This window comes from Myotis myotis, unplaced genomic scaffold, assembly GCF_014108235.1.
Source record: "Myotis myotis isolate mMyoMyo1 unplaced genomic scaffold, mMyoMyo1.p scaffold_m19_p_4, whole genome shotgun sequence".
NCBI lineage: Eukaryota > Metazoa > Chordata > Mammalia > Chiroptera > Vespertilionidae > Myotis > Myotis myotis.
The window spans coordinates 50,345,850-50,373,654 of record NW_023416346.1 but is presented as its reverse complement, the minus strand read 5'-3'; the positions used below and the strand labels follow the sequence as shown (position 1 = coordinate 50,373,654).

General features: G+C 40.4%; 1 protein-coding gene across 4 annotated transcripts in view; it reads right to left on the bottom strand.

The window, feature by feature from the left end:
- CHRDL1 (chordin like 1) overlaps positions 1–27,805 on the bottom strand; it is a 183,428-nt gene that overhangs the window by 38,612 nt on the left and 117,011 nt on the right. For 2 of the 4 annotated variants that reach the window (XM_036305818.1, XM_036305816.1), the window contains exons 5-6: positions 11,906–12,048; positions 10,333–10,426 (exon numbers count right to left, since the gene is read on the bottom strand). In XM_036305818.1, the coding sequence (XP_036161711.1) occupies positions 10,333–10,426; positions 11,906–12,048 (237 nt within the window). Of the gene's footprint in view, positions 1–10,332; positions 10,427–11,905; positions 12,052–27,805 lie in introns of all 4 variants that reach the window. The other 2 variants (XM_036305817.1, XM_036305815.1) reach the window with 1 other exon arrangement.

Below are 27,805 nucleotides of genomic sequence, written 5' to 3'. Positions count from 1 at the left end.
TCTAGGTCAAGCATGTGAAACTTGCTGCCCACAGGTTGCATGTGGCCCACAATGAATATTTTTGCAGCCCAGCCAATATAATGGTATGTAAGAAATGTTTTAATAAACATACTAGAGGAATCCACAGAGCAAAATCTCAGAAATATGCCAAAGCAATTTCTGCACCAATACTCCAACGGCATTGGAAACTAAAAAGAAAATAAACAAATGGGACTACATCAAAATAAAAAGCTTTTGCACAGCAAAGGAAACCATCAACAAAACAACAAGAAAGCCCACTGCATGGGAGAACATATTTGCAAATGTTATCACTGATAAGGGTTTAATCTCCAACATTTACAGGGAACTCACACAACTTAACAAAAGGAAGATAAAAAACCCAATAAAAAAAATGGGCAACGGACCTAAATAGATACTTTTCGAAAGACAGAAGAAAGGCCAAAAGACATATGAAAACATGCTCAAAGTCACTAATCATCCGAGAGATGCAAATCAAAACGACAATGAGATACCATCTCACACCTGTCAGAATGGCTATCATCAACAAATCAACAAACGACAAGTGCTGGTGAGGATGTGGAGAAAAAGGAACACTTGTGCACAGGTGGTGGGAATGCAGACTGGTGCAGCCACTGTTGAGAACAGTATGGAGTTTCCTCAAAAAACTATAAATGGAACTTCCATTTGACCCCGTGATCCCACTTCTAGGAATATATCACAAGAAGCTAGAAACACCAATCAGAAAGAACATATGCACCCCTATGTTCATAGTAGCACAATTCACCATAGCAAAGATTTGGAAACAGCCTAAGTGCCCATCAACAGATGAGTGGATTAAAAAAGTGTCGTACATCTACACAATGGAATACTACGCTGCAGTAAAAAAAGAAGGAGTTCTTACCATTTACAACAGCATGGATGGAACTGGAGAGCATTATGCTAAGTGAAATAAGCCAGTCAGAGAAAGATAAATATCACATGATCTCACTCATTTATGGATTATAATGAACAACATAAACTGATGAACTAAAACAGATCCAGAGACAGAGACACATCGATCAGACCGTCAAACCTCAGAGGGAAGGTAGGGGAGGTTAGGGGTAAGGGGGAGAGATCAACCAAAGGACTTATATACAAGCATATAGGCTTAACCAATGGACACAGACAACAGGGGGATGAGGGCATGAGTGAGGGGATAGGGGGTAAGATGGGGATAAGGATACATATGTAATAACTTAATCAATAAAAAAATAAAAATAATAAAAAAATAAATTTTGTAACTTAATTTTTACAATATCCTGTTATACGTAATTATTAATAATGAACTACAATGTTTGCTAATGACTGATTACTATAATCGTGTTGCATTCATTTCCCTTACGCACCTTACGCACAGGTGCACCATTTCTCTCCACTAATACTAGCAGCGAATATTTTAGCAGCCAATTGCCACATCATTAGTCTTGCACTGACTTGTTTGGTGTGCGCAACAGGAAATATTTCACTTTCGGAGAACAAGAAAAATAGGTTTATTTGCATTACGTTTATTAATTTGTGCAGTTATTCAGTGTCTGGTAAGTTAATGTTCAAGAAAAAATATTAATTTTTATTAAAATGTTCTATTATTTTATGTTAATGATTACCCATTTATTTCAGCCCTTTGTGTTCAGCCTGCCTCTATTGGAATAAACCTATGTTTCTATGAAAATTGAAGCTTTTGTTATTTTGCGGCCCACATAAACTTAAACCTTATTTGTCCCGTTAGCCTTTGAGTTTGACATGCTTGCTCTAGGTCCATCCATGTTGCCAGTTTTAAAAACAGCGATGGGGACATAAAGTACAACACAGGGAATCTAATCAATAATATTGTAATAACTATGCATGGTGTCAGATGAGTACTAGACTTATTGGGATGATCACTTTGTAAGTTATATGAATGTCTAATTACTATATTGCACACCTGGAACTAATATAATACTGTATGTAAACTGCAATTTAAAAATAAAATTAAACAAGCTGAAGAACTGATATTGGATAATATAAGAAATGGCAGGTGCTGGCCAACATGATCAAGTATTCCTTAAGAAAAAACCTAGAGTATTGTACAGCATGTACAACGAAGGAAGAACAGTATGGACACTCTTACAGGATGAGGTGGCTGGTTTCATGGTGTAATCAGAAGTCAGGGATCCTGGGAGGACAAGACAGCCTCCAGTTATTTCCTTAACTTTTGAGTCAATCTTCCCTTACCCTGGGGTACAGAGAACAAAGATGTATGTGGTGTGAATTGAGGCTGAAAAGAGAGTCCTAGGAGTCTTCCTTCATTCATCTCCTTGACTGGGTAGACCACTCTCAATGACTGGCTTGTATAATATCTTTCCTTTTTATCATGTGGAAAAGTTACAATTTTATATTTACATGTGCTATTATTTGATGAATACCTGTCTTCCCCATTAAACTCTGCCAAGTCAGGTTTCACATTTGTTTATTCACCATTGTATATCCATCACCAGCACAGTACTAGGTGCTTAGTGGTTGCTTGACAAATGTTCGCTGAATGAAGGAAGGTAGATATTTGCATTCAGGCATCTTTAAGCCTAGAAAAAGAGAAATGTGGAACAAAGGTGTTCTACTATATTTGGGAATTGGCAGGTTAAGGCTTTGATGGGAAAGATGAATACAGTGGTCTTATAATTATTTGCCTATGCCAGTGTGCCACACATGTCCTCTCTCTCCCTTCACTTCTCTTCACTAGGAGAGGCCCTTGTCACTCCTATGAATGGCTTACACCAGGTAGTGTAAGAATTTGGGACTCTAGAACCAGGCTGAAAAGTTTTAAAGTCTGGCTCTGCCACTTACTACCATGTATCCTTGGGCAAATCACTTAACTTCTCTGTCTCAGTTTCCTCATCTATAAAATGTGGATAATAATTGTTCCTACTTTATTGTAAGGATCAAATGAGCTATTATACATCTAAGTCTTCCAACTGTTCCATGTCACATAGCAAATGCTAGATATGTACACCATTCAGCAAATGCAAGCTTGCCTCTCTAATATAGTTGATAGCCTACCCCAAATACCTCTCTCTTGTCTACAGTCCAAGTACATAGCCTTTCACTTTGCTTTGGCAAGATAGGCAGGAGACAGGAAGCAGAAATGATAAATGGTAGAGGGAAGCTGGGTGTGGGTTTGGGTTTGAGACCTGCCTGCCCAGAATGTGGCAGCAATACAATCTCTGAAGAGATGTTTTCTTCTGATAAAGTTTGTCTTAAGGTTCCAGTGGCTGTTTGTACTACATTTCTAGTCCAGATGAGGTTTGCTGAAGTGCCAGCAATGACATGCACCCTGCCAACATTCTGCTGACTGTCCTAGCCTCAGAGACATGTTTAAACAACTGGAGCTGAGATTCAATCTGTGGCTAATATTGCTGTCTGACCCAGGAAGAAAGGCATACATTAGTGTTTGGTGATAGTGCAGAGAGTTGGTTTCAATGGGGCCCTTTATATTAAAGGTTTGCAATTTTATCACTCAAAAAATTGTTTCTTCTGCTGTATTTTACCTGAAATTAGGGTGACCAGCATAGAGAAGTATGGCTGGATTCACTGCCATATGAGGAATATGCTTATAAAAGAAAAAATAACCAGGTGCTTCAAAAATTAAAACTTCCAGGGAGATTCAATCACATTATCTACAACTGAAAGGTGCAAAGAAATTAAAGGCAGAGAAAAAGCATCAATTTTATGAAATGTAGGACTTGGTCTTTATAGGGAAAGATGCAAGATAATGAAGAGATGACAAAGAAAAGACTTAATGAACTGTCAACCACGTTAAGGGGCAATGCATGACCATTAAGAACTAGCTTTTATCTGTTTCTTCTGAGGGCATGATAAAAGAAATTTAAATTATGACAAAAGAACTGTTGAGAAAATGGTTAGTTCCAGGATCTGTTACACTAGAAGAACTAGAAATAAAGTTCTGTATATGGAAATCAAGTAAATGAAAAGGCAAGACTATTGGAGATAAAGAAGGTGCAATTCTATTTAACCTCAGAGTAATAAATATGGTAAATATGTTTAAATATATGAATGTATGTTAAATATAATAAGTACATATTATTTTCATAGAATAATTATCACTCATTAAGCAATAACTCTGTGCTAGACTTTCTATTAACAGTCTATTACATCTCAGTTAATTTTTACAACCTTTCCATGGGTCATAGATATTATAATCTCCATTTTCTTAGCTGAGGACACTGAGGTTCTGAGTGGTAAAGTAGCTTGCCCAAGGTAACATCTCTAGTAGATGGTAGCTCTGCTATGTCAAATCTATGTCTGTCTGGCTTCTGAGCTATGTGGTTTTCAGTACATTGCCTCTCAGATACAATAATATGTATTTTTGCAGTTTCCATTCTTTTATTAATTGTTCTTCAGTTTAAATTTTGCATCCTTTTCTCAAAAATACCTCAGCCTAACTGGATTATTATAGTAACTAGCTGGTTACATTAGCAACCATGTATACACCTCTGCTCAGCATGGACTCTCTTCTTTTTGGAGCAGACTCAAATTAAGTTGAGGCAAGGATGGGAAAGAGAGGTGAGGAGCAAAATATCCGTCTTTCCTTGCTGAAATGTAATACTTGTACTAAAGTACAATGCGCGCGCGCACACACACACACACACACACACACACACACTCACTTTAGAAACAGGTTATAAAATATCCAGGGTTTTATTAAAGCATAAACCAAATTAGGCTACAAGAAAATCCATATTGACTTCTGAGGGCTGGTACAAAGAACATATTAAAATGGATGAACATATACTGATACTCAGAATAAGGTAATTTCTTTTTAAAAGAAATATTAACTATAGAATCCTTAAGTGAGATGGGGAGAAAAAAAAAACATGGGGATCAGAAAGAATACCAGATAATGTCTTATTGAACATGAACCAATGTATAATCAGTACAAGCTACCACAGTCAATTCAGAGGAAGAAAATACAGCAATACAATCTTATTTAATAGCATCTAATTCAAATTGTGACTAACTTTCTGGCAATATTTTCCAGCTGCTGTGCATTCATTCAAAGAGCACCTACTCCATGCCTAGCACAGTGGGAGAAAAAAAATAGATGAACCAGAAATAGTTTCTCAATTAATAAGCTTACACATTGGTAGGGATGATAAGACAGGGGCACAAATAATAAAAGACAAAATATGACAAGGTAATAAATGCTACTGGAGAAGAACAGGTAAAGTACTGAGGTGTCCAAGAGAGAAGGGAGTTTTACTCTTAAATTACTAGATTAGTAATTTCCAGTTACAAAATAAATAAACCATCGGTATATGGAATATAGCAGAGAGAATATAGTCAATAATATTGTAATAACTTTGCACAGTGACTGATAGCTACGAGACTTATCATGGTGATCACATCATAAGTAGATAAATGTTGAATCACTAATGTTGTACACTTGAAACTAACTATACTTTAATAAAAAATTTAAAAGGTTCATGGAGGAGGTGGTATTTAGGCTGGCCTTTTAAGGATAAGCAGGACTTAGGGATAGAGAAATTAGGGATGGAGCTGGGAAGGCAGAGAAAAGAGAAAGGCCTTCCAGCTGGTATTTATCAAAATGTAACCTGAGGATTCCTTGTGTTAGAATCTGAGGAGGCTGCATTTGAACTAGGTCTTGAGGAACTGACAGGATTTTCACAAGCAGAGGTGGAAAGGGGGTTTTCCAGAAAGATAAAACACTCCCTTCTCTCAACCCTTACTGTTGTTACCTAGGTAGCCATTTTGTCTTCTTTCCCTCCCAGTTCCACATCATAAAATAGCCTCCACTCATTCACCCCCAAGTTGCTTGACATATGTTTGGAACTAGATGCTCTAGCCAGTCAGAGACTGCCATTGGTCACTTTTGTATTGGCTTACTCAGGTTTCAGACTTCTAATAGTCTCAATTTAAATGCACTAACCCAAAATGCAAACCATCATTTCAGGCCACCCCAATCATCTACAAGGTCTTAGGACTGGTTTCTCAAAGCAGTGGGCTGTAGACCACCTGCATCAGAATGGACAATGGAGCCTCTTAAAATGCACATCCTAGCCTGGCCAGAGTGGCTCAGTGGTTGAGTGTCAACCTATAAACCAGGAGGTCAGGGTTCAATTCCCGGTCAGGGGCATGCAGGAGGCAGTGGATCCATGATTCTCTCACATCACTGATGTTTCTAGCTCTCTATCCCTCTCATTTCCTCTCTGAAAGCAATAAAAATATATTAAAATGCACACCCTAGGGCAGTGATGGTGAACCTATGACATGCGTGTCAGAGGTGATACGCGAACTCATTTTTTTGGTTGATTTTTCTTTGTTAAGTGGCATTTAAATATGTAAAATAAATATCAAAAATATAAGTCTTTGTTTTACTATGGTTGCAAATATCAAAAAATTTCTATATGTGACACGGCACCAGAGTTAAGTTAGGGTTTTTCAAAATGCTGACACGTCGAGCTCAAAAGGTTCGCCATCACTGCCATAGGGCCTCACTCCAAGGCCACCGAATTGGAATCTCTATAATTATGGTCCAAGGATCTGAATTTCAACAAGTTCTTCAGGTGATTCTGAATCACACTGAAGTTTGAGACATATTGAGGGGTGCAGGCAAAAGCAAACGTACACATGTACAGAAACAATGTGAGTGGAACCTGAGGTGCATGAATGAAAGAATGTGTGTCTATAAAAGTAAGTTGAGAGCAGAGCTTGGAAGACCTTCACTTTCAGAGTCAGGGGATTGACTTGTATTTTACTGGCAATAGGGAGTTAACTATTCCTTTCAGTGGCACAGTAGCTTGGTTAAGAGCCTGAAATCTAGAGCCAGACTGCCAGGGTTTAATTCTTAGCTTCTTGATTCACTAGCTACATGACCTTGAATAAGGTGTTTTTTTTAATTTGTTTTTCCATTATAGTTTACATTCAAGATTATTTTATATTTGTTTCAGGTATAGAGCATAGTGGTTAGACAATCACATACTTTACAAAATGTTCCCCCCTGATATTTTCAGTATCCTCCTGGCACCATACATAGTGAAAAAAGTGAAGGATTAATACAAATTGGTAGTTACAAAATAGTCATGGGGATGTAAAGTATAGCATAGGGAGTATAGTCAATAATATTGTAATAACTATGTACGGGACCTTGGACAAGGTTTTAACCTCTTTCTGCTTCAGTTTCATCATCTATAAAATAGGGATCATGGGATTAAATTAGCTCATATTTGTAAAGTGCTTAGAACTGTGACTGGAATATAGTTAAGTATATGTGTCAGCATAAAGACTTTAGAATAGGGGTGTATCATGGATAAGGCTATCTTTTCGGAAAATTAAGCTGGCAGTAATGCATATTCATTTCCTACTAGAAAATCTTATAATTTTTCTTCTAAGTGGTTATCAAAGTTAGCTGCACACTGGAATTACCTCTGTCACCCACCCCCCCAGGTCTGAACATAAATATATCAAGGTAGCCCTAGCTGCACATGTCCAGGTTGCAGGCTTGATCCCCAGTGGGGGCACGCAGGAGGCAGCCGATCAATGAGTCTCATCATTGATGTTCCCATCTCTCTCTCCCTCTTCCTTCCTCTCTGAAATCAATAAAAATATATATTTAAAAATATATATCAAGGTAATTCCAATATGTAGACATGGTTGAGAACCAATGCTTTAAATATATTTCAAATTTGTCCATTTTTTGTTACTAAATCCTCACTATATGCAAGACCCTATGCTAAGTCCTCTTCCTGCATGATCTCATTTGAACCTCACAACTATTTGGAGGTAGGTGTTAAATTTATCCTCACTTTAAATATTGTTAGAGAGCTGGAATACATTGCTCATAATCACCCAGGTAGAAAGTAGGAGGGCTGGGATGAGAACCAAGGCAGCCTGGCTCTAGAGGCTCCATTTGAACCACTACTGTGCACTGTGCCCTTAGACCAGTGCACACTCCCACACTAGTGAGACTACTAGGCTCACCTTTTTTCTGGTCTCTCCACTTGCTTTATTGCCTCCCTCCAATCTAATTTGGACACAACAGCTGGTGAGATCTTTAAAGTCATAACAGCATCATGTCATGCCCCTTTGTAAAACTTTCCAATGGCTTCCCAATGCACTTAAAAACTGAAATCCAGACTCCTTCTTATGGCCTTGAATAGCCTGCATGGTATGTTCACCTCTCAAGCCTCATCTCCTGCCAATTTTGACCATAAACACTATATTCCAGCTACACTGATCCTTATATTCCTTGAACACTCTCAACTCTTCTCTGCCCAAGGCCTTTAAACTTGCTTTTCTTTCTGCTTAGAATGATCTACCCACAGGATGTTTGCATAGATGGCTCCTTTTCATTTTTCAAGTCTGAGCTTAAATGTTATCTCAGAAAGGCCTTCCCAATCATTCAACCTAAATGCCCTCACCTCTTATTTTCTATATCAGTCCTTGTTGATTTCCTTCATAGAATAGTTGTCCCTCAGAATCCCTGGAGGATTGGTTCAGGATCCCCTCAGCAGCTACCAATATTTAAGAATGTTCAAGTCCCTCATTTAAAATGTGTATTTGCATATAACCCATATATACATATAGGTTACACCAGGGTATGCCTATATAGCACTTCAATCTTTAGTTAATTGAACCTGCAGATGCTTACCGCATGGATATGGAGGACTAAGTGAAATTAAACTGTTCATATTTAGATATTTGTTTACTTTTTGTACATTATTTGTCTTCTTTGTTAAGATGTAAGTTCCATAAGAGCAAAGAACATATCTTTGCTGCTCTATATGCCAGATATGGTTTTACAGGTTGTGACTCCACAAGGGTGCCACAGCTAAGGTGGTGTATTCACAAGGATTTTCTGGCAAATGGAAGCAAAGTATCTTAAGTAAGAGAATCCCTTTTGTAATTTGCATAAAGATGCTATAGAGTCTTAGAGGTGCCCTGTGTGTGCACTATATTCAATAATACCTATTCAGCTTCTAGCACAGTGCTGAGCATACAGTAGATGCTCAATAAATATGTTGATTGAATGAAAGGAAAGAAGACAAAAGCAGATACTGCCACAGGGAAAATGGGAAAAGGGAGGGATACAGAACTGCTAATAGATTTGGTAATTTGAGAATATACAATAAAGGGGAAATTAATGGTGGTTATGTTTGATCTTAGAAGCCTAGAAAAAAAAAGTGGTGTCATTCAATATTAAATAAATGGAAGTCAAAGAAGAAAAAACTGTCTTGAGAAAATTACTATTCCATTTTAGATATAATTTGAGAAAATAATGCTTTACATATTACTTTTATTGAGTTTATCACAATACTGCCATGGGATTTTATGGATATATTAGAGGCCCAGTGCATGAAATTTGTGCAGGAGGGGGGTCCCTCAGCCCGGTCTGTGCACTCTCGCAATCCGGGAGCCCTTGAGAGATGTCCAACTGCCGGTTTAGGCCGTGATCACCTAGGGATCAGGCCTAAACCAGCAATTGGACATCCCTCTCGCAATCCGGGACTGCTGGCTCCTAACCGCTCACCTGCCTACTCGCTCCTAATTGCTCACTTTCCTGACTGATCACCCCTAACTGCTCTGCCTGCCTGCCTGGTTGCCCCTAACCCCTCGGCCTGGCTGCCTGATCGGCTGTAACCACTCTACCTGACTGCCTGCCTGATTACCCCTAACCCCTCTGCCTGCCTGCCTGCTTGATCGCCCCTAACCACTCTTCCGGCCTGATCACCCCTAACCACTCTGCCTGCCTTATGGCCCCTAACTGCTCTGCTTGCCTGCCTGATAGCCCCTAACCGCTTGCCTGCCTGGCTGCTCAGTGTGCGTTATAGCAACCGGTCATTCCACCGTTCGGTTGATTTGAATATTACCCTTTTATTATATAGGATATAAATTTGCCTTGCACAATCTTCAAAATAGTTATGTCAATGCTTTGCAAGGCCCATTCTATCTTTTAAGGCATGGAAATGGCCTGCATTTTACAATACAATAATATGGGGACCAAACTAGAAGGGATTAAGGAAAGAGAGAATAAGGCATGCATTTTCACAGTAGATGATTCCCACTCCACCTCTCCTGCCACACTCCTGTGGTTTCTGTAAGGTGGTGGCCCTTAAAATCAGTGCTTTTATTTTTTTTCTGCATGAAAGCATCTCTACAAACTAAAGCTACGGCAGAAAGTTCACTCTTCCTAGAACACTTGGCAGATATTTTCCTCTCTTCTAAGTCTTGCTACTCAGATTGGCAGCACCTTGGGTCTTGAGATATGGATGGGATACCTACCTCTGCATACCCGGCAGCAGGAATCTGGAACAGAGACAGGGAATGCACAGCTTAATTTTGGGCAAGTCTTGAGACCACAGTACACATTTCCCTCCTGCCAAGAGGAAACAGAATTAAGGTCAGAAGGCTGCTTAGAGAGGTACCTGGAATGAGAAGAGGCTCAAAACATGGCATGTCCTTCCCCACTGTTGGTTCTAGGTACTTTCTAAATTTGACTAGGTATTATTTTGTTCTATTTTCTATTTTACCACACCAAAGATTAAGAAAGAGAAGAATTGTCAATCCTCTTTGTGCATCCTGGTCTAAGATATCACAAAGTGGTCAGTGTGAGGACTGCCATGGGCCTCCAAACCACCAAATGCAGTCTTGTTCCTCTGTCCTCTGATCATTGTATCCCTTGGTCCTCATCATACTTCAGCTGGATGTTGGGGATTTCGGGGAATGTGGATTTGCATGATAGCCACCTTTTGTAACTCTCACTAGTCTCTCATCCAAACCCAGGATACAAGCTCTCTGGGGTAATACAAAACTATACAAATGATCTGAATTGACAGCTAAGTCCAGCACGAGGCAAAAGAAAAGATAAAATTTACTTGTTGTTATGCCTGTTTTTGCATAATCTACATTCCCTAAAGTTCTATGTTCCAAACATTATTTCTTAAGCCTGTTCTTAGTTCTTAGAAGCATATAATTCTGGGGCTAGAAGGGTTTCTAGAAGTTCAGGAAGGCAAGATCACAACCAAATTATCCCAAACTACTGAGATACTATATTTTTACTAAAAACCGCTATGGATCTGGATCTTTCAAGATGTCTGATGTCTGAAGCACACAATCTGGAACTTGAAAATCCCTGTAACTCATATTTGTGAATTATAGTCACCCTTGGAAATCCAGCATTAAATGCCCCTTGGAGGAAAAACAGTTGTTTCTACATTTAACTTCATTCCCTAACACTACAGTTTAAATACTCATTTAACTCCATTTTCTGGTTCTATCTATTTCATTCTCTGGACTGCACAATTAGATGAATATATAATCAGTATACTTCATTGCTTAAGTATATACACTCTTTTGACAAGTAATGTCACAGGATCAGTCATGTTTTGTCAAGAGAGTTCTCATTGAAGGGCACCAGAGATGAACTGGTCAATGGAATACTTCAGAGATGAAACTAAGAAACTGCCTATTTTCTTGTGAATTTCACTGAATGGCCCTAGATGGTGCCAGTGATTTTTCACCCATAGTATCTATCCCTAAAGCTTCGAATGAAGGCTTTAATGCTGTAACTACTGTTTTTTTAAAAAGTGCATATCAAGACCACCAATTCATCACTGTCCTTTAAGCAGTCCCAAAGCTTTAAGACCAGAATATGACTGGGTCTGACCTCTTTAACAGAGGTATTCAGGATGGATGAAATCAGGGTGTCTGGATTGACAGGAATGCTATGATTTAAATGCAATTCATATTCCATTCAAACACCCTACAATGCAAGCTCAAACTAAATGTATTAGTACAGAGGAAGCTTTCTTATTTGGGTAGGGGCTATCAGGGACATTAAGATGCAGGGTCTTACCGAACAGCTGCACTGGGTGCACTGATTGGGTTGCCGGTTCTGAAAGAGTCCTTCAGCCATGAACAGCTCACCATGTTGGTAAGTGGTCCCGTTGTACTCACACGACTTGCTGGTTACCTTATTGTTCACTGGGAGTAAGGAGTCTTCTGGGACAGGGTGGAGAAAAAAACATACTAAGTATTGGCATCATTGCAAAGAATTTCATAAATCCCAACAGTAGATGGGGCTGTACCACACTGAGGGCATTAAAAGACAGTCCCTAATTCAGTGGCTGATGATGAAAAAATACAGACATGCCTCGCTTTATTATACTTCACTTGATTGCGCTCCATAAGTGTGTCTCACTGCACAGAATATAGTAAAACACTGCTAAATTGAAGGCATGAGCCTCCACCAGCAAAAAGATTACAACTTGCTTTATTGTGACACTCGCTTTATTAAAGTGGTCTGGAACCAATCCCACGGTATCTCTGAGATATGCATATATTAAAGCAGCCAGACAAGAATAGTAACTGACATGACCATCATCCACTTGTTTCATTTGTTGAGCATTTATTGAACAACTACTCTCTGTGATAGGCATTAGAGAGAGACCAGATAAGGAGGACACGGACCTTGCATTGATGGAGCTAACAGATCTATAGGAATAAGGTATTAACTTGCCTAGAAGGAGGGAGTCCTGTCAGAAGAAAAACCATATATATATATATATGGCTAATATGCTAAGTGTCTGACCATCTGACCAGTTGCTACGATGCACATTGGCCACCAGTGGGAAGATGATCAACAGAGGAGCTGCTGTTGCTGTGATGTGCACCAGCCATTTACGAGAAATGGCATTTCAGACCTAGCGCCCACAAAGCAACACTTGGCTTCCCCTAAGTGGGACACAGGCCCTGCCACCACCCTGGAGCAACACCCCACCAAATTATAGCCTAAGCTGCTGAGACCCCATGGCGTAAAATGCAACCCACAGCCCCCAGCCCAGCCTGGAAATGGTCACTGTGGGAGCCGGGAAATGATGTCACGTAGAAATACCCAGCTTCCTTTCCCTAACTATGACTAGCCTCCTTGCAGTTTCTTTAGCCCAGGAACACAGCTTGCTTTATAGCCAGGTGGAAACATTTACACTCTAACCAAATGTCTTTGAAGTGTTTTCCAGTGCCTCATCTCATTTGATCCTCACAGAAGTCCTGGAATAGGTAGATAGGAGACTTGGTGGAATCCTATTTTCTTTACATTAGCTGGAAAATAGAGATTTAGAAAGCTTAGAAACTTGACCTGACTGAAAAGAAATAAGAAATGGTGGACCTTGAAAATGGCTTCAGGTTTTCTCACTGCACAGAATATAGAAAAACACTGCTACAGTTAAATATTTTACCCTTTGTTCTCCCTACATGATCTACAATCATAATCTGCTTCGTGTTGATATTTATTGCTGTGTTGCTGACAACTACCTGAAAGAGAAGTTGGGGTGCTTCACCAGGCTGGAAAAAGTTTAGCTAAATCAGAAAACAGGTCTAATTAAGCAAATTTATCTATATCCTATATAATAAAGAGGTAATATGCAAATTGACCATCACTCCAACACAAGATGGCCACCCTCATGTGGTCAAAGATGGCTTCCCCCTTGTGGACACGAGATGGCCAGCAGGGGAGAGCAGTTGGGGGCAACCAGGCCTGCAGGGGAGGGCAGTGAGGGCAACCAGGCCTGCAGGGGAGGGCAGTTAGGGGTGACCAGGCCTGCAAAGGAGGGCAGGGGGGGGGGCCAGGCCTGCAGGGGAGGGCAGTTTGGGGGGACCAGGCTGCAGGGGAGGGCTGTTGGGGGTCACCAGGCCAGCAGGAGAGGGCAGTTGTGGGGGGCAGGCCTGCAGGGGAGGGCAGTTGGAGGTGACCAGGCTGGCAGGGGAGGGCAGTTGGGGGCGACCAGTCCTGCAGGGGAGGGAAGTTGGGGGAGATCAGGCCAGCAGGGGAGCAGTTAGGTGTTAATCAGGCCCGCAAGGGAGTGGTTAGAGGGTGATCAGGCTGGCAGGCAGAAGCGGTTAGGGGCAAGCAGGTAGGCAGGCAGGTGAGTGGTTGGGAGCCAGCAGTCCCAGATAGGAGGGGGATGTCTGACATCCCCCTTGGGCTCCCAGATTGGAGAGGTGCTGGCTGGGCTGAAGGACACCGCCTCCAGTGCACAAATTTTGTGCACCAGGCCTCTAGTATATATACAAAGCTCTCGCTGGTGCCAATCACACACATGTGTTTCCATCTGTCATTGTTGATTGTGAATATGGTTGACCCTTCTATTATAGAGAAATGGCAGATAATGATATTAAATATTTCTTCTAATTAATTTTATTTCAATGTGCACAAATTCTTGAACCAGGCCTCTAGTCCATTATAATTACCCTGGTAACTGTATTCCCTACCACGTTTTATATCACTTGGTATGTGTTTGAATGCTTATTCTAGCCTCTGGAATCTTTGATTATTTTTAATCCCTCCACCAAGATTACACACTCCCTTCCACTCTTTTCCACCCATTGAAGTCCAATCTAATTTTGACGGCTCAGTAAAAGTTCCTTTTCCTACAGGAAGCATTCCCTAATAGCTCCAGCCCCAAATCTGGATCTTTTAAGGTGTCTGATGTCTGAAGTACACAATCTGGCACTTGAACATAACTGTAACTCATATTTGTGAATTATAGTCACCTAGCTAACAATTTACAAAGAGATTTCACATACATTATTAGAATGGAGCCTCATAACAACCTTGTCAATCAAATAAGGCAGATTTTTATCTTCATTATTCATTTGAAGGGAACAAGTTTCCGAGGTTGAAAGACTTTTCTGAAGTCACCAGGCTAGTGAGTGATGAAAAAGGAATGTAAATCTTAATCTCCTCATCCTAAATTCCATCTTTCTTTCTAACAGCACATGTATACACATGTGTATGTATTGTTTCTTGAGGACTGGAACTCTTCCTTATATAAATATTTTCTCCATGGAGTCTAGTGTAGGATTGTAGCAAAAAGTCAATGCACTTGTTGAGTTGACTCTAAGTGAATGATCTCAAAATTCTTTTCACTGGACTTCCCCAAAGTGCATGGTGCATGTGCATGCAAATACACACACACACACACACACATACACACACACACACACACACACACCAAACAACAGTGAACAAGTTCCCATATTAAACTAACCATTGATGTACAAATTAATAATAGATGCAAGCAGAGCTTGGAAAAATGCCTGCTTCGGGATATGGAAGAATATAAATCATGGAAGTTGTGTTTCATTAGCAGGTTTTGAGAGTTAGAACCTCCTTCCTTTCCCATTAGTCAAAGTTATAATGAAAATGAGTCCATCTTATAGGTAAATTATACAACTGTTTAAACTATACAAAATGGCATTATGCTCAGGATGTAGGTAAAAATGATAAAGGATAATAAAATGATAATTCAATAGCTAGCACTTATAGAGTTTTAATTAATATGCCAGGGACCATGGTGAGTGGTTTTCTATGCATTATTTTATTGGCTCTTACTAATAATGTTGTCATAAAGACACTATAATTTTACCATTTTGTGATGAGGAAACTAAGGATTAAGAAATTAATTGACTTGCCCCAGGTCACATAACTTGTAAGTGGTAGAACCATGATCTGAACTGATGTTTGACTGATTCTAGAATCTTCCCTCCTAGCCACTATCAAGGTGGATGTCAATCATATCAAACCTATAACAAGGAAGGGACCATTTAATTAAAAAACCAAAACCAATAGAACATAAAGGTTGTCTTGCCTTCTAGAATGTTTTTGCCTAAAATACCCAGAAAACTGGTATCACACTTTCTTTGGCTTCAGTGATTCTGGTGACCAACTCAATTATATACTTTGCTATATAAATTTATCTAGCTTCAATTTCTGAGTAACTCACCCCTTGGATATTAACTATTTATTAATGACCCCTTACAGACTACAAAGGAAATTCCTTAATTTTGCCTTAAAAAGAAGCAGCTTTAACTCCTAGAAAGAGTTCAACTCATACTAATTGATCCTCTGATCTGGTCTATGAGTCCTGCTCTTGCCCCAAATACACACAAGCAGACAGCTACAACTAGTAGAGAGGAGTGAATGAAACCCACTGGGGAAAGGACAGGAGCAGGGTCACTTGCCCCCTGGGATATAATGATATAAAATCTCAGTATTTTTTGATGATAGAAAACTAGATGATTTACAAAATAATATTTGCCATGAATCTTACAGGAGCTGGTGAATCTTTGCAATACCAAAGGGAAAAACAGTTTTCAATTACTTTGTCTCAAAAGAATGTTAAATGAGTTTTGAATTTGATCTCCCTAAAGGGATCAAAGGCAAGGCAACCTCAGGGGGAGGTTTTCTAGTGGAAGCATGACCTTGAGAGTCTTTCTTACAATAGTCTTTGGAGTAATCTGGCATTGGAGTCGATTACTCAATAAGAGATGGGGAGAAAGCAAAAGAGAGAAGATAGAACAATAAAGAAAGAAACCACTTATTTCATGTTTAATACTTGTTTTATACAATAAATCTAACATCTTCCCATTTATTCTTATTGCATTTTCTACTGTCCCTAATAGGATGGGGGGGGGGGGAAATAATGAAAATGAAGCTACTAATGTCCCAAAAGTTTAGGCCCATGTTACATAGCTTTTTATTAGGAGAGGCAACTCAGAAAAATAGCTTTTGTACTTCAAAATGTGTGCTATTTATGTTATAACTAGGGGCAGAAAAGAAATAAAATTGGTACCTGGAAAGATAACTGTGCTCTCATGTTTACTGCAGCTTTTTCCACAATAACTGATTATATATATGTATTAGAGGCCTGTTGCATGAAGAGATTTGTGCAATAGGCCTTCCTTTCCCCTGGCTGCTGGCACCAGTTTGCCTCTGGCACCAGGGGCCCAGGCCTTCGCTCTGGCCGAGTTCTGGCCAGAGCCAGCCTCGGAAACGTCAGGCTTCGCTGCTCTGCCGGCCCAGGAAACGTCATCCCTTGCTGCTCTGCTGGCCCCGGGGCCATGACACCTCGCTGCTCCACCAGCCCCGAAAATATCAGGCCTCGCTGCCCTACTGGCCCGGGGCCATCTGGCTTCACTCTACTGCTTGGAGCCTATGTATGGAAATTAACCACCATCTTTGTTGGCATATCGTGCTGATTAGCCAATGGGGGGTGTAGTGAAGGTATGGTCAATTACCATGTTTGTCTATTATTAGATAGGATATATATATATATATATATATATATATATATATATATATATATATTCCAAGTGTCCATTGATGGATAAATGGATAAAGAAATCATGAGCCAGATATATATATATATATATATATATATATATATATATATATATATATATAAAATATGAATATCATTCAGCCTTTACAAAGAGGCCCTGTGGGCAAAGGAAACTAAGGAGAAAATAAACAAATGGGACTACATTAAAATAGAAAGCTTCTGCACAGCAAAAGAAATCATTAACAAAATGAAAAGGGAACCCACTAAATGGGAGAAAATATTTGGTGATGATACATCTGATAAAGGTTTAATATCCAAAATATATAAGGAAACCATACACCTTAACAAAAGGAAGACAAACAATCTAGTTAAAAATGGGCAAAGGACTTAAACAGATACTTCTCTAAAGTAGACATACAGATGGCCAAGAGACATATAAAAAATGCTTAAAGTTGCTAATCATCTGAGACGCAAATTAAAACGACAATGAGGTATCATCTCACACCTGTCGGAATGGCTATCATCAACAAACCAACAAATGACAAGTGCTAGCAAGGATATGGAGAAATGGGAACCCTATTACTCTGCTGGTGGGAATGCAGACTGGTATAGTCACTATGGAAAACAGTATGGAGTTTCCTTAAAAAATTAAAAATGGAACTGCCATTTGACCCAGTGACCCAATTTCTAGGAATATATCCTAAGAAACCTAAAACACTAATCAGAAAGATTGTATACACCCCTATGTTCATAGCAGCACAATTTACAATAGTGAAGATCTGGAAACAGTTCAAGTGCCCATCAGGAGATGAGTGGATAAAAAAGCTGTCATACGTTTACACCATAGAATACTATGCAGCAGTAAAAAAGAAGAATCTCTTACCCTTTGAGACAGCATGGAGGGACGTGGAGAGTATTATGCTAAGTGGAAAAAGCCATAAAAAGGTAAATAGCACTTAATCTCACTGATATGTGGAATCTAATGATCAAAATAAACTGATGAACAAAACAGACCCAGAGAGATAGATGCATAGAAGAGACTGCAGAATCTCAGAGGGAAGATGAGAGAGGGTGGGTGGGTGGGAAGAGATCAATCAAAGAACTTGTATGCATATATGCATAACCCATGGACACGGGCAACAGTGTGGTGAAGACCCAGGGTAGGGGTTGGAGGCAGGCTAGAAGAGGTCAATGGGGGGAGGGCGGGAAGAGGGTCATATGTAAGGCCCCATGGTCTGTGTTTCTAAGTGGTTAGAGCATCGGCCTGGTCACAGGTTCAACTCCTGGTCAAGGGCACATACTTGGGTTTGCAGGTTTGGTGCTGGCCCCTGTGAGTGCACATGTGGGAGTAAACCAATTGATGTGTATCTCTCACCTCTCTCTCTCTCTCTCCCTCTCCCTCTCTCTTCCCTTCCCTCCCTTCCACTCTCTCTAAAAATCAGTGGAAAAATATCCTCAGGTGAGGTTAAAAAAAAAAAGAGGTCCTGCAGACTTAAGGATAGAGAATAGGCAGACAGCTCTGGTAGGGGGATGTTGGAGGGGTTGAGCAAAAAAGCAAAAAAGAGAGAGAGAACTCATGGACATGGATAACAATATGGTGATGGCAAGGGGGAAGGGTGTGGGTAGAGGCCCTGTCATTTGCAACAATATGGATGAACCTGAAGGATGTTATGCTAATTGAAATAAACCAGATATGGAAAGAAAAAATACCTGTGTGATCTCACTTATATGTAAATTTTTTTGAAAGTTGAATATATAGAAGCACATAATAGAACAGTGGTTACCATGGGCAGGAGGTGGAGGAAATTGGGAGATGTTTGTCAAGGGGTACAAAGTTGCAGTTAAGATAGATTTCAGGTGCTCTCACCACAAAATAGTGAAAATGTGAGTAGATGATGTTAATTAGCTTGAGTGTAGCAATCCCTTTTTTTAAGATTTTTAAATTGACATTTAGAGACAGGAAGGTAAAGGGAGAGAGAGGGAGAGAAACACTGATGTGGGAAACATTGATAGGCTGCCTCCTGCACACCCCACTGCTGGGGATTGAGCCTGCCTCTGGGCATGTGCCCTATTTGGGAGTTGAACCGGCAACCTGTTGGTGCATGGGATGACGACAAACACACTGAGTCACACAAGCCAGGGCGAGTGTAGTAATCTTTTCAATATGTATATGCATATCAAATCATCATGTCGTACACCTTAAACATATACAATTTTTACTAAAGAATTAAAAAAACTTGGGGGCAGGATCACTGAGTCATAACCCAAGCTCTGATATATCCTTGTACAATCCACTTTGCCTCTTTGGGCCTCAATTTTTCTACTAATGAGATGTGGGACTCAAATCTCCCCTTGCATTTTTAGAGGGCCAACACAGAATGCAAGGAATCACAGAAGAAAGAAAAGCCACATTGTACTCTACCCTCTCCTATCCCAGATTTTCCAAGGTGGCTGGACTTGTAACCAACAACTAACCAACTATCTGGCTGAAAACTGACAGAGAATCAGTCAAAGCTGGCTTTAGGGCTCCTCAAGAAAATGCTACAACACAAATGACCAGGCTGCATGGCATCTATCTTCAGCCATCTCCTGTATTTCCAGTCAAATTCCACACAGCAGTCTGAGTGTAGGAAGGGTATCATGGGGTAATCAGGCAAAAAGCAATAATACATCTGACTATAGTTGTGTTGGAGAAAGAAACTTTCTTCTCCCTCATGGAGGCATGGTCTTACACATATGTAAGCAGAAGTATGATTTCTGGGGTGCTCAGAAAATTCTCTTTTCCTAAATATCGCTTACCTCCTTTCTCTCATGGGTGCCTAAAATGCCATCATTAGAAGTCCATTACTTTGGGATATATGGTTGTCTTTTTGCAATCAGATTTTATAATCCCAAAACTTCTGTGAGAGTATATACATTGTCACTAACATCTCAGCGTGAATAACTTTTCTGCAGGCTAATTTCCCCTTCAGAGAAACTGGAAAATTTCACTAATAAGTCTGTGCTACCATTTTACTTCTGTTGGTACACCATTCTCTCCCCTCCTGGCACTACTTTTCTTCCCACCTTCTGGAACCTTAAATCCTCATGCTTGTTAATGTCTTCACTCTCTCTACCCTCAAATATCTATTTTCTAAGTGGAGCAGTTCTTGGCTAGTCAGAAAGACTTCTTGTGTATCAGGAGACAAACAAGCTCCCAATATTTTTTAAAATATTTTTATTGACTTTAGAGATTGAAAGGGAGAGATAGAAACATCAATGATGAGAGAGAATCATTGATCGGCTGCCTCCTGCATGCCCCCTACTGGGGATCTAGCCCGCAACCCAGGCATGTGCCCTTGGCTGGAATCTAACCTGGGACCTCTCAGTCTCCAGGCTGATGCTGTATCCACTGAGCCAAACCGGCCAGGGCCAAGCTCCCACTATTAATGTGATAAATACAAATCTGTCCAGAGCTCCCAGGGGTCAGTTGTTAATCTCCTTGACTGCAAGCCCTCCCTTCTTTTACCCTTGTTAATACTACTTGGGTTTCTACTTTGCTTTTGACGGATGAGCCTTATGGATGAAAAAAAGGTATGTATAAATTCAGTGACCTCACTAGGTGATCCCATCATAAATTCCTAACTGAGCAGCTCATGGTGCATCGTCCTGCCTCAAGCTTATAACTTCCTTACTAAAAGGTTAATCTTTCCCTTAAGCGATCCCTGACCAATATTCTTGTGCATCTACATTAGTACACCTTTGAAATGCCTCTTTCTCATTCCCCTGGGAGGCATAACCACCCTCAAGCAAGCACATAATCCTGTTAATGATCCTGTAATCAGATCCCAGCATTGCTTTCTCCCACCTTCAGGTAATCTCCCTCACATTCCCTCCTTAATTCCAAATGTATAAAGAAACTGCAAAATCGTCATTCTTGGGAGCATTTGAGATCTTGCTTCCCAGAAATGTCATCAGTTTAGCTCAAATAAACTAAGAAACTCTCGCCCTGGCTGAGTAGCTCAATTGATTAGAGTGTCGCCCTGATATGCCAAGGCTGTGGGTTTGATCCTGGATCAGGGCACACACAAGAATCAACCAATGTATGCATAAATAAGTGGAACAACAAATTTCTCCCTGTCTCTCTCAAATCAATACATTAAAAAAATTTTTAAATATTCTCTACAGGTTAGGACATTTCCTAACCTGTAACATGTTAGGTTAGAGCTACAAAGGACATTTCCTAACCTGTGACTACAGGTTAGGACATTCTTGTTTTGACAGCCTGATGCTGATGTTTCTGCTCTGGTTCTCTGTCTTTCTACTGATGTAGTCCCAGTACACGTGCAGGTCATTTGGGAGATGGTGGTGGAGGGGGGATGTGGAGATGAGGTTAAAGGTTTGAAGAAGAGGTTATATGTTCCCTTAAATTACCATGAGACAAGCACACACACATAACAAAACAGAACTGTATAGTCCAAAGGACTTAACCCCAGATATCAGAAACATAGGGAGAGAATGGCAAAAGGGCTAGGAAACAAAGTCATGGGGTAGGGTGCTGGTGGTATGCAGTATTTTTCAGCTTTGTATCTCATAATGATGCAAGTAAAAAGAATTGAGCCTGGTCTCTGGGGTCCACAAACATTAGGTACAAATCCTGGCTTTGGCATATCTTTATTCTGTGACCTTGGGAAAGCTACTTAATCTCTTTGCACCTCAGTTTCCTTATCTTTAAAATGAGTGTGCTATAACACCAAGGTTGCGGGCACATACAAGAAGCAACCAATGAATGCATAAATAAGTGGAACAACAAATTGATGTTTCGGTCTCTCTAAAAATCAATAAATAAAATGAGTGTGTCACCTACCTTAGATGGCTGTGAGATAATTTCTTATTATCTTATTAACAACTCAAAAGTATGTGATACATAACAAAATTAACAGTAAATGGTAAATGGTGCTGGTCTAAAAGAAGGCACATAGAGGGAAACTATCAACTTGAAAACCATGAAAGCCTTTTCCTTGTTTTCACCGATGACTGGACAATTAGTTAAAAGGTGTTTGCTTTGTGCTTACATTTATGGTCAGTCCTGTGGGGATAAAGATAGTTAAGACACTGTTTTCCTCTTTATTCCTGTTCATTCAACAAATACTTGTGGGGGTATTTTACTATACCTGGCACTAATAACTCCTTGACTATTCATTGACAATAGCTAGTAACATGTTAGGTTAGAGCTACAAAGGTAAATACAATATGTCCTTGACTTCATGGAGAATCCTGCTTTCATTGGAGGGGCGAGCACAAAAAGGTGTTAGATAATAACATATTTAAGTAACACGTATGGGGTTAAGAATGGAAGAGAGGTCGAATTATCACAAATTGCTAAATGATGTCAAGTGGGAAGAAGTGTCAAATACATCATTAAGATTCAGTTAGAAAGAATTTCCAGCTGCATTTTTCATTCAAAAATTAAATTTGAAGAGTTTATGTTTAAAAAAATATTCTACTTAAAGGCCAGGGGTTGGACTAGGTGACCATTTTGGGTCCCTCCAAACCATAGGAAAATCAATCCTATAAAACTGATCAGAGTATCCCAGTTCTATCTTACCTGGGATAGACTCTGTGGTCCCAGTCTGACTGCAGTGAGATGGTTCTCTCCTACTGGTGCTATTCAGCACCTTAGGGGAAAGTGGGGACTATTACATTGCTTTCTAAAACACATTGTTTCAAAATGTGTAAATTTGGGTTGGCTATTAGGCCTTGCCCAGCTGGAAAGAAAGCAAACAAATAAGGAAGCTAGTGGGAAACCAGTTGTGCCCCTCTGAGGAGAGCCACTATAGTGAAGGAGGGACAGCTGAGGACTGCATCTTGGTCAAGCTAGGTCAGAGCATACAGCAAGGATATGACACATCTTGCAGAATGACTGCATCCCAAACAATGGGCATCTTTAGTCCCCTTCCAAAATGGAACAGTGCTCAGCCTCTGAGGCCATGTGGGTTCAGATGAGTTTTTCTCTGGGATGGTCACTAAAAGCAAAGGTACTGCTTTAAATAAGTATACCAGCTAACCCAATGATACCTATCGTTTAGATTTCTTCCTTCCAGCACTCCAACCACTATCATTGCTTTCGCCCTGAACCTCTCAAAGTCCTGACTTAACTAGATCTGTTTTACTTGGGCAGAGACTATGGCTTCCAGATCTCCTCCAAATTCTCCTCTGCCATAAAAAGTAACTCTCCTGTGGCCCATCACATTGATGTCTTGCTAGGAAGCTTAGGAATAATCTTATTAACTAATTTATACTAAGATACCAATAGAAGACAATGCTTGAAAACAGATTAATTTTTTTAGCTAATTAAATTGTAACATGGAACTTTGCCGCTTTATTCAGAATGAAGCTATAGAGCAACAGGGCACGGAATGTGAAACTGTCTAGAATTTAGAGCATATGTATGGGAATTTACTGAAAATACAGCCTCCAAGATCTGACCTAGTGGGAAGGAAGGTCTGACTTCAGAGTGCCCCACTGGGGTTCAAATTCCAATTCCAATATTAATTAGTTACCACTTACTAGCTGAGCAGATCACTTCACATTTCTTAACCTCAGTGTCCCCACCTATAAAAGTGGGCTGATAATAGTACCGATCTCATAAGTAGTTGTGAGGATCAACTGGATGCACATTAGTTCTTAATAAGTGCTGTTATTAGAATATTATGATTTGCTATAAATGATAGTATTTATGGAAGGCAGAAAGCCGGCTGGTAAGGAAAGCGAGTACCTGCAATAGACCGAATGTTTGTGTCCTTCCCCAATTGATGTTGAAAATCTAATCTCCAATGTGATGGTACTTTGAGGTAGAGTTTTTGAGATGTGATTAGGTCATGATGGCAGAGCACTCATGAATGGGATTAGTCCCTTTAAAGAAGAGGCAAGAGGGAGATCATCTAGGCCAGCCGTGGGCAAACTACGGCCCGTGGGCCGGATTCAGCTCGTTTGAAATGAATAAAACTAAAAAACAAACAAAGACCGTACCCTTTTATGTAATGATGTTTACTTTGAATTTATATTAGTTCACACAAACACTCCATCCATGCTTTTGTTCCGGCCCTCCGGTCCAGTTTAAGAACCCATTGTGGCCCTCGAGTCAAAAAGTTTGCCCACCCCTGATCTGTGCTTTAGACATGTAAGAACACAGCATAAAGGTGGCTGTTTATAAACCAGTAAATGTGCTCTTACCAGACACCAAATCTGCTGGCACTTTGACTTTGGACTTCCCAGCCTTGAGAACTGTGAGAAATCAATGTTTATTGTTTAAGCCACTTGGTCTATGGTATTTTTGTTACAGTAGCCCAAACTGACTGCTTTTCACTGCCCTGTAGAACTTCTCAAATATTGCCAGTTTCTGAGTGGTGAGGAGAGAGTCACTTTTGAGCCATCATGTTCACTAAGAAACCCTTTTATGCATCTGCTCTCAGTTGATTGGTAGAGCTGACTGCTCCTTCTACATCAGAGTTTCCAAAGGTGGCAAGTTCATCCTGTCCCTAAATTATCTTCCTCTTTGCACTGCCAAAGTACCTGACATGGGCCCAGGTTCAAGCATTACTTAGAAAAGGGCTTTTCTTTTCCCAGAGATTTAATAACTTCTCAGTAATGAGTACCAAAGACTGGAACAGTGTGCCTCAATAAAGAGCAAAGCCTTGTCCTAACCGGTTTGGCTCAGTGGATAGAGCATTGTCCTGCGGACTGAAGGGTGCTGAGTTCGATTCTGGTCAAGGGCATGTACCTTGGCTGTGTGCACATCCCCAGTAGGGGGCGTGCAGGAGGCAGCTGATTGATGTTTCTCTCTCGTTGGTGTTACTAACTCTCTATCCCTCTCCCTTTCTCTCTGTAAAAAATCAATAAAATATATTTTAAAAAGAAAGAGCAAAGCCTTGTGGGTGGGAGACAAAAGATTACAGTGAGATACCACTTCATACCCACTAGGATGGCTGTAATAAAAAAGACAATAATAACAAGTATTGACAAGGATGTAGAGAAATTGGAACCTTCAAATGCTGGTGGGAATATAAAAATGTAACATGGTACAACTGTTTTGGAAAACAATTTGGATGTTGCTTAAAAAGTTAAACAGTTACCATATGAACCAGTAATTCCACTGCTAGGTATGCACACAAGAGAATAAAAGCAATAACTCAAACAGAACTGTACATCAATATTCATAACAGCATTGTTCACAATAATTGAAAGGTGGAAACAACCCAAGTGTCCATCAATAGATAAATAGGAAAATAAAACATACATCCATAAAAAGTAATATTCAGGTATAATGGATAACCCTTGAAAACATTATGCAACGTGAAAGAAGCCAGACATGAAAAACCACATATTATATGATTCCATATGAAATGTCCAAAATACCCTAATTCATAGACAGAAAGTAGATCAATCGTTGTCAGGAGCTGTGGTGAGGGGAGAATGGAGAATTATTGCTAGTGGGTATGGGGATTCTTTTTGGGATGATGAAATTTTCTCAAATTAGATAGTGGTGATAGTTGCAATATCTTGTATATACACAAACTTTAAAAGGGTAAACCATATGCAAATTATATCTCAATAAAGCTCTTATCAAAAAAAAGTAAACTGCACCGAAACCGGTTTGGCTCAGTGGATAGAGCGTTGGCCTGCGGACTGAAAGGTCCCAGGTTCGATTCCGGTCAGGGGCATGTACCTGGATTGCGGGCACATCCCCAGTGGGAGGTGTGCAGGAGGCAGCTGATCGATGTTTCTCTCTCATCGATGTTTCTAACTCTCTATCTCTCTCCCTTCCTCTCTGTAAAAAATCAATAAAATATATATTTTTTTAAAAAAGTAAACTGCTAAGCATCCTACAATGCAGATAGAAAGGCTGATACTAAGAGTGGGGCAGGCCTGGATGAAATTAAGGTGTTGTGTACCCTGATGACAGGGAGGTATGTAAAGAAGGGAAAGTAAGTGAAAAAGAAAGGAAGAACCACAAAGGGGTCAAAGGGGTCAATCTCAAGTAATAATTTTGTCTGAGCCCCCAGGCCATGCTATGGGGTACCCGCCTTGGGAGATGGGGTAAGTCAGCCAGATAGCTGAGTTAAAGGAGGAGACCAACAAGGCTGAGAATTTTCCTGCATGGAATCTTCATGGAGACTATGTGTAGGCCCACACCTTTAGCAAGCCTAGTGATCTCCTTACTCCCATCTCCAGCCCAACCCCCAGTGGGGTCCCAGGCCAGGAAATTCTTACAGCAGATTTAGCCGATCACTCTGCAGCTCAACAGACAGACACAACACTCTGTCCCAACCGAGAAGGTGCCGAGTGAGAGGAAACAGTCATGTGCTGGTCCAGCTGGCCAGAAGAGAGTGGAAGAGGGCGCTGAAAGTTCACACCATGGTGTAATCCCATTTCTTCCCCTCCTCATCCGGAACTCATCTGTGGGCTATTTTTCATCCCACTTCCGTTAATGTTTCAGCTGCTGTCAGTCAGTAGCTGACCCTGCCTGAATATGCCGTGTTGTCAGACAGATGCTGGGAAGGGTGGCTTGAGAAGAGGGTTTGTGCAAGGGAAGACCATATCTCTATGAAGCAAGGGGTGCTGACAGACTGGGTACTCGATTTGTGCTCCCCTTTCATGTGTTTTTGGCTGGGTTGTGCCATTGACTTGCTGTGTGATGGGACTACTGTCATTTTGCATCTCTGGGCCTCAGTTTCTGAAGAACTTTCAGTATTTGTATGTGTGTGTTTGTTGGGGATAAGCAGTTCACCTGCTTCTACTTCCCAGAGACATAATAAGAACAAAGAAGATTATACTTTTTTGAAAAGGCTCAAGAAGAAAAGAAGCTATATGCAACACAGCTAATCATTGATTATGGTTATTTCCAGCTTATAAATGCATTCCATCTGAAGACAAAAAAGATTTATAATTGGGTCTACCAGCAGTCCATTGTTCACAGTTTACTACATCCTATAAAGGTTCTACCAACTCTGAAAAGGGCCCTCAGCTTGTAATTTGCTGCTTTTCAGGTAGCAATTCTAGCCCTGCAGTGTCAATCACCTGTCTGTGGGCAAGCATCCAAGGGCTGAAGCTCTAGGTATAGAGCAGCATCATGGCATGGCACAGCATGGCCTGGTCATGGTAATGAAGTTTATCTCAGAGCCATGCTGCTGGCTAACAAATATTCTGCTTCAGACCAGCCAGTCCTTGCCCTCACTGTGATTTTTTCCAATTCTGACCTGATTCATGCTAGAACCAACCACCCCCCACAGACTACCCTGGCCTTACTCATATCCTTCCCAGACTCCACCCTCTGTCAAACATACTCTAATGGTCTGTCTGTCTCTACACTACAGTCCAGCATGTGATAATAGGTATAGTGCTTGATAAGGGATCAATAAGTGCAAGGGAGTTATGGCGTGTCTTGACTTCTCTATCCACCAGAGGCAAGTGATTGTTTATTAAAGTCTCAGAGAGCTGGAGATAAATAAGTATGACCTTCAAAAGAGATCCTAAGAGAGTTAAAAATTTTTGAGTGTATGAGGGCACATGCATTTTTCTGGGTATAGAGTCTATGGGTTCTATCATATTCTCAAAATGTTTCATGACCCAAAAGAAGTATCCCCACTATGTCA